General features: G+C 34.2%; 1 protein-coding gene across 2 annotated transcripts in view; it reads right to left on the reverse strand.

Moving 5' to 3' along the window:
* ST8SIA4 (ST8 alpha-N-acetyl-neuraminide alpha-2,8-sialyltransferase 4) overlaps positions 1-13,624 on the reverse strand; it is a 39,416-nt gene that overhangs the window by 11,079 nt on the left and 14,713 nt on the right. Inside the window, exon 3 of one of the 2 annotated variants that reach the window (XM_060183848.1) lies at positions 10,219-10,476. In XM_060183848.1, coding sequence (XP_060039831.1) covers positions 10,219-10,476 — 258 coding nt within the window. Of the gene's footprint in view, positions 1-10,214; positions 10,477-13,624 lie in introns of those variants that run through there. The other variant, XM_060183849.1, reaches the window with a different exon arrangement.

Consider the following 13,624-nt stretch of genomic DNA (forward strand, 5'->3'; position numbering starts at 1 on the left):
ATTTTCTCAGTCAAGACACACCTGTTTCTTTAAACTTTTATGGCAATTATTTCCCAGTCTCTGTTTTGTAGACTATTAGCTTTAGTCCCACTGGTGGATCATGAACAGAATTTATAATCTTTGGTCAGCAATTTTTTTTACATATATATATATTTTTTCCCTGGTGTTGCCTTAGTTGTTTTTTAATTATTGTTGTTGTTATTTATGTGGTCGTTGTTGGATAGGACAGAGAGAAATGGAGAGAGGAGGGGAAGACAGAGAGGGGGAGAGAAAGAGAGACACCTGCAGACCTGCTTCACCGCCTGTGAAGCGACTCTCCTGCAGGTGGGGAGCCGGTTGCTCGAACCGGGGTCCTTATGCAGGTCCTCGTGCTTTGCACCACTTGCGCTTAACCCGCTGCATTACCACCCAACTCCCGGTCAGCAATTCTTTTTTACAGAATGAGGTAACAGAACAGATTATAAAAGACAATCACAATGCCCCTTGCAAACAATTTCATGTAAATTTATTTCACGTGTGTGCATGTACACACGGACACGCGTGCTTACATGTGTGACTGTGTGTGTGTGTGTGTGTGTGTGTGTGTGCAGTGGAAGCATTAGTAGGAGTATATCATGTATGAGCTGCATTTTTATGCATCATTAATAAACACTATTGAAAACCATTGCTATATTCTGTTCTTTAATTCTAGAACTGCAACTTTATCATTATTTTATGGATAGTATCATCTTATGAAAATGTACTATTTAGACCCTGGGTTAAAGAATAGGGAAGCCATCAGGGGAGAGGAGGGGATAGGGAGTTCTGGTGGTGGGAATTGTGTGGAGTTGTACCCCTCTTATCTTATGGTCTTGTCAATGTTTCCATTTTATAAATAAAAAAGAGAATGTACTATTTAATCATGCCACTATTCTAACTAAAAATCTTCAGTGATATCAGTTCAAGAATTTCACAATTTCTTCCCACTGTAATCTTCCAGAGTTTTCTACACATACCATTTTCTATTATGGATCCAAATTGTATCACACTACTTCATAATTTTGTCTATGTCCACTAATGTATAATCTATCTGTCTATAACGATGTCCCTCTATAAGTTATTCTAACTCCAAACTAAAAAGTCCTATTTGTAGGTGAGGCCCATAACTCAGCAGCAGTGCACAGGTCTTGCATGGGAAAGGTGTCAGTTTTATGACAGCAAAACCAAGGCCAGAGCTGAGGAATGCTCTGGTCAAAAACAAAAGTCCTAGCTGTCTTTTAAAAGTCCAGAGATTAATATTCATTGCAATGTTTTGTTTGTTTTCTTTGGAAGAACTAATTGTCTCTGCTACTCTGCTCAAAGATATTTATTTATATATTTATTCTATCTCACATGAAACTGTCATAGTTACAGTCATAAGATGCTAATTTTAATAAAATCTTAGAGTTAATCATTATATTAGAGTTATCTATATATTCTCTGTGTATGCACTGAGGACCTGTATAAATGGTATTTGTAGAAATGGTATTTGTCCCTAGGACAGAATATTTCTTAATTCTGAAAGACATGTCTATTAACAGTATTTACAGAGGACAGTTTCTCCTGCATGTGTGATAATAAACATCAAAGAAAACAAGCCCCTCCACCCCTGTGCTGGGCCCAAACTGTCGCTTTGTGAGCAAAGCATTAGATTTTCTCTGTATAATTATTTCAAATTTTTGTTTTGAATTTGGACATGCTAAGGATGTTTCATTTCTAATATCCCAGGTTCAATCCCCTGTACCACCATAAACCAAAGCTGAGTAGTGCTATGGTGTTTCTCTCTATGTCCTTCTCTCTGTATCTTTTCATTAAAATAAAATAAATGTAATTAAAAAAATATGTTTCATTTAAACTTAAATGAGAAACATGATCTGATTCACTAATTTACTTACTTTAGGTGACTACCTTTTTCTGTAAGTAGAACCATGGTCAATTCAAAACAAGAGAGGAAGACTAGAGAAGTTGTGAAGACTGACAGTGTCTTCACTCTGGCTTAAAACACTAATTAGTCGCAGGTTAAGCGCAGGCAGGGCAAAGTGCAAGGACCAGCATAAGGATCCCCACCTGTAGGGGAGTCGCTTCATAATCTTTCTCTCCCCACCTTTTCTGTCTTCCCCCTTCTCTCTCCATTTCTCTCTGTCCTATCCAACATCAACAACAATAAAACAAGGGCAACAAAAGGGAATAAATAAATAAATAAATAGATAAAACTAATTAGTCAAATTCACCTACAAAAATGTTGGTTCATAGGGACATAACATAAAAAGTGCATTATTCAGCATTTTCAATTTTTAGGAATGCCCCCACCCTTTGTATTAATTTTATTAAACTGAAAAGTTTCAGTTTGTGGTTTGTGAAAATGAAACTTCCAGTTCTCCCTTAACCAAGGTAGTGTTCCGCTTTTTGTTGACCATCACATACAATGCCGAGACATACTCATAAGTCCATTTAATATACATTAAACTGTCCAGCATTTATAATTCTTTTCTGTAGATAGTTAAAATCAGTACTTTGTTTTACACAAAGGCATTAAATTACACATCCACATTTAGTAGTTCCTTAAGTCACAAAGAGAAGTCCATATCTATGGAAATTGAAAAAAAGAAAGATGAAGAGCATAACTTGTATGTACCTTTTAGAAAAAAATAAGTAATTTGAGCATTATTGATTTAAAATCAAGGTTAAAAAGCATGACAAGCACATCCACATAATAATATTATGTGCACATATAATAAGGGGAAAATATTCATAAAAACCAGCTTTCTGGAAAAAAATCTATCGCAAACAAAACTATTTTAAATCTATGTTTATTTATGTATATATGTACACTCTATTCCCCTAACTGGTAGCAATGTCAAACTGTTATTTTATTATTTTGTTTTTCTATTTTATGTGTCTGTCTCTCCACCAGACAGCAAATTACAAATAAAATAGACCATGTAATATATCTTTCAATTTATCATATCTAAAGGTATCTCTCAGAAAATATTTGGTAATTGTTGGATAATTGTCAAATGAAGGAAGACTTGTTCAAGGGGCTGGGCTGTGGTGCACCTAATTTAAGCACATATAGTACTAAAACCAAGGACCCATACAAGGATTCTGGTCCATGCCTACTGGTCCCCACCTGCAGGGGGGATGTTTCACAAGTTTTGAAGCAGGCCTGCAGGTGTCTATCTTTTTCTCTATCTCCTCCACACCTCTCAATTTCACTCTGTCCTATCCAATAAAAGTGGGCAAAATGACTGCCAGAGATAAAACTGGAGACTAAAAAAAAAAAGGGAAAAGAAAAACTTGTGAACAAGAAATTAATGGAATGAATAATTTTTTTCCATTTTTAAGGTTTCAGCTACATATTTCTGTTTTAATACTTAGAAGCTATGTATGAGGCAGAATTACTCAAAAATAATAACACCTCATCACAGACCCCTGCAAACGTCAACCCGGCTTTGACCTAGCACGTTATGATTGGGCCCTCCTCAATCGCTGGCCGGTGCACTGCTATGTTCCATCGCTGGGGAGCCAGAGATGACCCGAACTGCCCCTGCGGCTACAGACAGACTATGACCCACATAGTCAACGACTGCCACCCATCCAGATTCAAAGGAAGTCTCGAAACTTTACATCAGGCTCAACCTGACGCTGTTGACTGGCTACGGAAGAAGGGCAAACGCTAGAAGAAGAAGAACTCAAAAATAATTATGAGACTATAATTTTGAAATTTTGCCTAAACAATTTCAGAAACACTAGAAAAATCACTAAGTTCTTGATAGGCTCACTATCACTTTCACTTACAACTATATCATTCAATGTAAACACTGTATGTTGTGCTAAACATAGCAAGCATATAACATGTGACATCCCTAGTATAACATGTAACTAGGGAAGTCACATGTTATATGCTATTTAAACTTTAAACAACAGCCATGTAACTGAGTATCAATAATCATATATTACAAGCTGTGGGGGAGGGGAATTTCAATATAAAACTTTTCAGTACTGGAATTTAAGCCCAATTTTACATCAAAAACACTAGATCCAAAATGTATTGCCAACAGAGCAGTTTTAAATAATTTTATTTACAAACCTATACACAAAAACCAAAGTAACATTTGCCACAGAAAAATGTGCAAAATTAAGGTTACAAACTATAAGTGTTGACTTTTTAAGTTTGCTAAAAACACATTTCATCCTCAGTATCGTTCAAATAGTGTCCGAGATAAGAAAATGAGCTTTTCAAACTCCAGCATCCTTGCCATCTGTACAGTTATTAAACATATTTTAATGAAAATTGTTTTCATTCCCAATTTTTTAAGAGCAGTGTTTCTGTTCATACATAAATACTCTCTCTCATATATGCTACACATAAAAATGAACCAAAACTACAAAAAAAATAGAAACTGAGCTAAAATTCAAAACACAAAATAATCACAATTCACATTTGCTAACATCCTAGCTGTTAAGAGACTAAAAAAAAAAAGTAACCAATAAAAGCGTAAGTCAAAAAACATATTGAAAAGATTGCAATCTACGGTTCCAAGAATTTCAGTGGTTACCAATACAAAAAAATCTAGTAAATGGAAGGTCTTATCACCCAGGAAAATGCCAGTCCTTTCCCCGAAACTATACAAAGTAAAGTCAAACAGCTTCTGTCCCTTTTGATCAAACATGAATTTCAGGTTCTTCTTTTAAGTATTTTGCATACAATCTAACTTCCCAAGACCATAACCTCATCACAGTTCACAAGTGAATCATCTAAAATTAGTTTTGTTTATATCTGACTAAGTAGTGATATTCTTCTTACTTTAACTCTTAGCAAATGTTTATATACAGCTGGACAAAAAGCATTAACTCTAAGACCAAAATAAGCAAAAAGTCAAACTACAGGATGCAATATTAAGTGGAAAAAAATGCTATTTCTAGAAGTTGACTGATGGGAAGGAAATTTATTCATAACACATGGCAAGCTGAAGGGAGAAATTCAAGGAATAATGCAAGCTGACAAGATGTATTACACAGATGTTTACTGAATCTTAAGAAAGTAAATACTATGTCATCTCACATAATCACCCTTATTTTGTGGTGGTTTTACATATGGCTTGGTTTATTAGCCAGGACTATAAGGAATGGCTGATATATTGTGGAAATATCTGACATTAAATTGGCATTGTCTCTCCCACCTGTCAAACTAAGTCATTAGAATTGAAACATACACTAAAATAATCACACTATTTTTCAGCTTCAATGTAAATATATAAGGAAAAGCTTCTCAATACAACACAGCACTGGATGATTATTTCTTATTGAAAAGACGTGTTTTCGATGTTTATTTGAAATGAAGTTACTGGATCTTTGAGTATTAGGGAAAAAGCTCTATTCTTACCTTCTCCGATTTACTATGTACATGCAGAAAAGTAAGTCAAGACCACTATTCTGTGGGAACATGCAGTTGTTATCATAGAAAATAATTATCTAAGAGGAGCCATTGGCAAGCAATTTACATGTGGTCTGGGAGGTGGCACAATGGATGGAGCACTGGACTCTCAAGCATGAGGTCCTGAGTTCAAACCCTAGCAGCACATGTACCAGAGTGATGCCTGGTTCTTTCTCTTTCTCCTCCTATCTTTTTCCTTAGTAAATAAATTTAAAAAGAATACAAAAAAAATGCAATGTGCATTAGTTTACCAAGGTGGAGGAAAACATTAGTTGGTGGTGGGTGTAGTGTGCAGACACCTATCACAGGAAGAAAGTATGCATAAGTGACAGCAACTGTCTGTAGATCATTATTGCTCAGAATAAATAGAAGAGAGAGAGCATTCACATATGAGAAAGAATGAGAGAAAGAGAAGTCTGAGCACCACTTCAGTACCTATGGGCACTGATTTGGCAACTATTAGCCTTGGACAAGTATCTCCTGCACTCTGCCAACTGAGCTAATTTTTCAGTCATCCAGTTTGGATTCTTTATGTTTCATTTTCTGTCTTACAAAAAAATTACATTTTGAAATATGGTATCTAACAGGAGAGTGGGAAACAAACTGGGAGCTCAGGCTACACATGAGAACAACCAACCAAAACATTGCATACATACAGATACAGAACACATTGCATCTCTGGCAAAACAATACACTGAAAGGTTTTAAAGATTATTGTTAAATTTTACAACAATTTTAACCTATTTGACATGTATAGAAAACGATTGGGGGGGGCAGAATGTAGTGCACGTGGTTAAGCGCACACATTACAGTGCACGAGGACTCGGGTTCAAGCCCCTGCTCCCAACCTGCAAGAGGGAAGGTTCACTAATGGAGAAGCAGGGCTGCAGGTGTCTCTCTGTCTCGCTCACTCACTGTCTTCCCCTCCCCTTTCAATTTCTCTCTGTCTCTCTATCCAGTAATAAATAAAACTAAAAAAAAAAAAACACTTTAAGAAAGAATATTGTGATTGATTTTTAAAGCAAAATTCTTTCTAGATGTTCTAGGGTACAAAAAACATATATATAATAACAAAAGGTGACACATTTGAAAAAGGAAAGGTATTTGAGTTCTAATAATGAAAAAGAATGACATAAAAAAAAGCTATAGGAAGGATGTAGGTATAGTATAATGGATAATTTTCCACAAAATAAAGTAATTGATTTGTTGTTCAAAGATTAAAATATTGCTTTATCAAGGACTGTTACAGACATAAAGCTATTAAAAGTAATACACTATAATGTTAAAAAAAAAGAGGACATTGTATGCCAAAAATGTAATTTTATTCCCTAAAGTGGCTGGTCTACATTTAGATGTGAAAGAATATTCATGTTTATCAAACTTGTAACACTGAAGAATTTAAAAGTAATCTGTTACTGCATGCATATTTTAAGCCTGGGTTATATGGAGGTCAAACATGCATGAATGTGCCTTGGCAGTTATTCCTGGAAGTTATATGATTCTCTACTTTTAATGAAATTTTTTTTTATCATGAATCGTGCTTATTATTAAACCCAGAGTTTCTTAAGAAAGACATAAACTGTAAGATTAAGAACTAACGAATATGTTATCATTAATAACAGCATTGTATTTGTAGATCTAGCTAATAAAGCTATTCAACTCTAAAAAAAAAAGCCCTTGGTTCACCATTTGTAGATGGTTGTACACTGTGATATTATATACTTCTAACTTGCTATAACACTAGATCTTAATTGCTCTCACTATAAAAAGTTTAATAAAATGATAATTATCATGTGTTCTGATAAAGGTGTTAGCTAATCCTATAGTAGTAGGGAGAATTAATTTACACTAAAAGAATTATTTCTGATTCAATTTTTTTCTATTTAATATACTCTTCCTTAATTATTCATTGTTTTGTCTTTCACCTAATAACGAATCATCAAAAACTTCAAATTGCATTGAAGAAAAATGGGTGATACTGGATTCTGTTTGATTATTTACTTATGCCTGGCATAATTCCTTGATTTCAGATATTCACATATCTATTAGTGAATCTTTCAAAAGGCCCTAACTTAAGCTGATTTAGTCACTGGAAGAATTTTATTCATCATTAATATTGCCAGACATAGCAGGAAATTTTCTGGCTCACTAGTTTGAAAGATGTTATGTCTTTAGGAGTGTCTTGATTAATAAAATAAGGGAAAGAAGTCACATGCCCCTTGGCAAGAAGTGACAGTCTTTCTTCAGAAATGACAACGTTTTTACCACATGAATTACTCAGGTTCATTTTTCCCCCGTTACAATGATGACTCTTAAATACTAATTGAACTTTTCATAACTATCCAGGATCAGGATTTAGTAGTATACAAATGTTGATGTATTATTCCCTACAGTAAAAGAATCACTTTTAGTCTAAAATACTAAAATTCCAATATGCTCAGTATTGTATTCTGTAGAAGATACTAAGTGATCATCATATAAGCCTTTAAGAAATATATCAAAATGAGACTCAAAATAATAATTATACCAATGATTATACAATACAGATTGTGTGTGTGTGTGTGTGTGTATGTGTGTGTGTGTGTGTGTGTGTGTGTGGTGTGTGTGTGTGTGTGCACTTTAGAAAGAGAGACAGTTGGGTATGTGTGTAAATTATTTACTTTTTTATTTGAGGATTGAATCTGGGAAATCTGGTATCTCAGACATGGAACTCTTTTTACATAACCATTGCTATCTCCCCCACCCATTTTCAAAACATGTAGTTATTTATATATTGGATAGAGTTAGAAATTGAGAAGAAAGGGAGAGATAAAGAGTAAGAGAAACACCTGCAGCATTGCTTCACAGCTCATTCCCCCTGCAAGTGGTGGCTGGGGGCTTGAAGTTGGGTCCTTGCCCATTGTATTATGTGCACTCAATGGCTATGCTACAAGGCTCTTATTTTCTTCTAATGATAAGTAAAGATTTTTTTTTTTCCTTGGGAGACCAGAAGCCCAGTACTGGTTTACAATTTTCAGGTTCATGCTTTAATCAGGAACATTCCATTCTCTTTCTAAAACCATCTCAGTTGCACAGACAAGTGGAGATGAATCAGATTATACAGAACCCATGGAAAAGCTTAGATGGCTACGTTGCTAGGAGTCAACCACATTTGGAACATATATTCCTGTAGCACTGATCAACTTTAAAAAATAAAAATAAAAAAGGGCCCTAATACATTGCTACAGTGTCTACTATGTTCTAAAATCTTGGATTTATTTTTCAAAACATATTTATTAATTAATGAAAGAGAAAGAAGAAAAGCATTATCTGGTACATGTGGCACAATGGCTCAAACTCACTACCTCATGCTTGTATAAAGTCCAGTTACTCTACTGTTGCGTCAGTTCCCAAGTCACATAAAACCTCAATATTTTTATTTCACCTGCTCTCTAATTTTAGTCCTGTATGAAATTCCAAAAGGCTGACTTTTCTGTAAAAACCATACTCTACACAGGTCAATATTTCCACTTCCATATTCTTTCCCACAACAAGTATTTTCACTTCCTCATGAAATACAATTTCATTTGCACATCTACTGGTTGATAGGGCTTTCCTCACTTTTAATCAATATTAGAATTCAAACTTTTAAAGCCTCAACTGAAGTCAAATCATTTTCTGTCCTTAACCCAATTGAGAAGAATAAAGATATTGGTAGTTACATTTTTGTTACAAATTTCACTCACCTGATAGTATTATATTGTAATATTTATAGCTACCGTGAATAAGAAAAATTGTTTCATGTTTATGACTAACACTTAGTTTTCATTTGTTTCTAAGACAACTCCAAGTAGATTTTCTTCAAAATCTATGCTTTCATAGACTGTATTCCTATATACTGTTAAGGATTTTGGGTTATTTATCAATGGTAAAACAGCACAATTTCCTATCTACCGTTGTATGACACTATATGTTTGAATACACTTTCATTCAGTAGGCTTTTCTAAAGGCGAAAAGAAAACAAAAATCTGCTCAAATATGTTAGCTCAGAATAAAATGTTGTTACTGTATAAATGTCACCATGATTCCATTTAAACATTCTTTTTTCTGTTAGTTAAGTTAGCCAAACACATGAGTCACCAGATATTTTTTCTCTTCAATGACACATAAGTCAACAAATACTTTTTTCTCTTCAATGAAAAACAAGTATCCTTAACTATATGACAAAACTCAGAGCTGAATTATACTAATATGTACATATAACATATATAAAGAATAATGAAGGCAATTTAACTTGCTGACTTGTTTTAAGTATCTTCTAATAATTGTCAATCAAAAATAACATTGACATCTGTGACATTAGTATATTGTAATAGTTATGGTCTTTATGAATAAGAAAACTGACGTAATTCGTTAGCAATAAAGGACATTATGAATATGATTAACAAATTAGTGCCTTTGTCAATATAAGTAATTATGAATTAATAACTATAAGGACTGTAAATTGAAGTAATAAAAAGAAATATGTTGACAAGAATTTTCAGTATATTAAACTTAACAAAGCTGACATCTGAACAAAATAAAATTGTTTTCTTTCTTATTGCTATAACATCACCTCTGTCAATGGTACAATAAATTAAAGTTTATATTTCACAGATAAATGGAAGTTTGAGCTTTTAATAATCCTTTGTATTCATAGTAGATTTAGCTATTTCCATCAATTTTCTTCTCATACATAAAATGTCTTTGAAAAAAAATGAAATCTTTAGAAACAGTCAGCTTACCTTATGACGAAATTGTGACTATCGATCTCTTTTCCACATTCACTATCTAGCAGAATTCCAGAATTTCCAACAACTGCACAGGTCTTAAACCTGCGATTTTTCATAGGAGAAACTTCAGGTAGGAGGCTATGCAGATCTTGAGAAATATTTAGCGTTCGGCGCCTGTCCAGTACATAGTGAATAATATCACCAGGCTTAAAGCTGCTTTTCACTACGGAAACATCTCGTTCTGCATCTAGGAAACGAAGAATGTTCTTCCTATATATGAAACATAAGTAAAGATCTCCATTAATGACAATAACTGGTCATGTCATTTACAAAATAACATATGAGAAAATGTAAATGAGTAAACCACTTAGTTGTCTTATATTGTCATTAGTGATTAAAACAAGATTAAGACATTAAGTGAATATTTGAGGAAATATACTTTAGAATTCTTTGAAACAAAATAAAAATTACTTGCATATGGTTTCTCTCTTTGATTTCTTTTTCTTCCTACTGTATTTTTATCTGACAGGACAGAGAGAAATTGAGAGCAAGGTAGGGGGGAAGGGAGAAGATAAGGTACCTGGGGGCCATGAGGTGGCATACCTGGTTAAGCACACACACACTTAACAGTGTGCAAGGACCTGGGTTGAAGCCCCTGACTCCTTACCTACAGGTGGAAAACTTCACAAGTGGTGAAGTAGAGGTGCACATATCTCTCTGTCTTTCTCCTTTCTCTTCCCCTGTCAATTTCTACGTCTCTATCCAATAATAAATAAAAATTTTAAAATAAAAAAAATTAAAGAGAAAGTTCAAGATAGACACATTCAGCCCTGCCTCACCACTCATAAAGGGTCTTCTCTGCAGGGATGGAGTGGGGGCTTTAACTTGGATCTTTGTGCATGGTGACACATGTACATAATGGTTTCTCCATAATTCTCCATGATATAACATCTATCAGATCTGTTGGAGTTGGAGTTAAAAAGAGCTGTTGGAGTTAAAAAGAGCTTCCAACTATCAACTTACATAAAAATGTATTTATTAAGCAAAATCAAATTTCCATTATGACATTCATTAATTTTGATAGTATCGATTTTATCTAATGTGGTTTGCATAAAGTAAATAGAGACAACTTGTTTTGAATTATTCCTTTGTTAACTCAGACCCAAGCACAGCTGTGTTTAAATGTGTAAGCTCATTTTCTTAAATAAGACATGGGTACCACATACATGACCGCCTATGACAAAATAAAGCAAAACTAACAAAAAAATTCCCAACCTATTTGATCCAGTGTATTAAGATTTCTTTTATGGTACCTTATATTATTCTTATTACTATTTTACTATTACTATTTATTACTATTACTATTACTACTATTACTATTACATCCAAGGTTATCACTGGGGCTGGGTTCCTGCACTACGAATCCACTGCTCCTGGTGGCCATTTTTTTTCCCATTTTTATTGGACAGGACAGAGAAATTGATAGAGTAGGGGAAGCAAGGGGAGAAAAAAACCTGCAGACCTGCTTCACAGCTTATGAAGTGACCTCCCCCCCCCCGCAGGTAGAGAGCCAGGGGATCACCCTCCCCCCTAAAATATATATTTATATGTATATTGCATATGACATATACTCATATACTATATATTATGTTTATATTATATGCATTATATTTGGGGGGGAAGGTAAGTCTTTTAGCAAACCATTGGGAAGGAAAAATTCAGGCATCAAATAGTGATGTTGAGAGATGAGATGGAAAATACTGCTTCTGACATTGGCCTGTAATGTAAACTACTAGACAGTCTAGCAATTGGAACCTCACAAATGCTTCTAGTACCGCAACTGATGAAAGATCCAGCTGTAAATCTGAGGTATCTCTTCAACAAGAGATGCTTCCTTCCCATCTAACTCTAATACAAATGACTTAAAAATAGTTGCTCTTAAATTGAGGGAAGAAGGGTATAGACAGAATGATGACAGGAGTGTCAGAAGGCTAAATACTTGTACTCAAGAAATCTTTGGGCAGTATTATTTATACCCAGAACTAACTAGTCAGAAACAGCAGACTAGTAAGTTCATGAGAAAAGGATATTAAAACAATTGTGAATCTCATCTAACTAAATACACACTCACTTGATCCTAAAGCTACTGAACATATGTCATCTAGAAACAATCTGTGAAAGACCTATGAATTGAAAGTTAGATATTATTTACAGAGATGATCTTATTACAAGCTTGTATTTACAGAGTGCTAACATTATAACATTTAAGACATGACATCCACACTTTTCCTCTACTGGTATGATTGTTAAAACTCTAACACAATCATAAATCTTATTACTGAACAGAAAATCTGACCTACTTCTGTCATCACACAACAAGAGTAATTCTACAAATCACACATATAAACTAGAATGATGACTAACAAAAAAGAGAGAAAGAAAGAACAGAACAGAAAAGAACTAGCTCAAATGTACCATTCCGGTTTGCTTCCAAGAGGTTCAAGTGATCTACTTAGAAAAGTTACACATTTTACTCTACAAATTTCACATCTATTTTCAGGTGCATAATAAAGCACAGATATTGTTTAGATAACCCTGTATAAACAAAGACGTTCCATGTGAATACTCTAAGATACCATAAGTAGTTCATCATAATGAAGTAAAGATCACCTAATACCCAATAAACGTAGAAACTAGCACATGAATTGAGAATTAAGAAGTCTCTCATTATTTAAGTACACATGATTTGTGTGTGTGCAGGGTGGGGGTTGGGCAGGTCATCACTGGGCTTCACCACTCCAGATCAACTTTCTTAGACATAGAGAAAAGCACCACACAGCTTTTTTCAGTGTGGTCAGTGCTAGCCAAGAACCCAATTGACAAAGCAGGCACACTATCCAAGCCCAGCACATATGCATCTTTACAAAATTTAACAAATAGCATCAAAAGCAGGAATCCATATGAACTCCAGTACATTCTTCAAAATTATCACTTAGAGAGAGAAAAAAAAAAAGGCAATGCTTGACACCTGTATTTCAACAACAGGAAAATTCATTTCTTGTGCGGATATGGTCAAATTCTCATATTAGATGGTATTATCATTTACCTTTGACAATAATCATTTAAAGGCTTTTTTAATAGATATTTCAAGATATCACTCACAAGCGGCAACATGTTTGTAAGCTTAAAGATTAGATTGGAGGTTCAGATTTGTATGAAGATGCTAGCTTGGAAATTCAAAAAGGGAAAACCCCTTTACTCATGAAAAAAAAAAAAAGAACACTTACATGCTTGTTGGCTGAGTACAGAGGGACTTTCCCACAGCAAAACCTTTACTACATTATAGAAAACTGGCAGCAAAAATATTTTGAAACATGTCTTTAGATTCCCAATATGACAACTAATTAATTGCTAAGGA

This window comes from Erinaceus europaeus, unplaced genomic scaffold (assembly GCF_950295315.1).
Source record: "Erinaceus europaeus unplaced genomic scaffold, mEriEur2.1 scaffold_473, whole genome shotgun sequence".
NCBI classification, from domain to species: Eukaryota; Metazoa; Chordata; class Mammalia; order Eulipotyphla; family Erinaceidae; genus Erinaceus; species Erinaceus europaeus.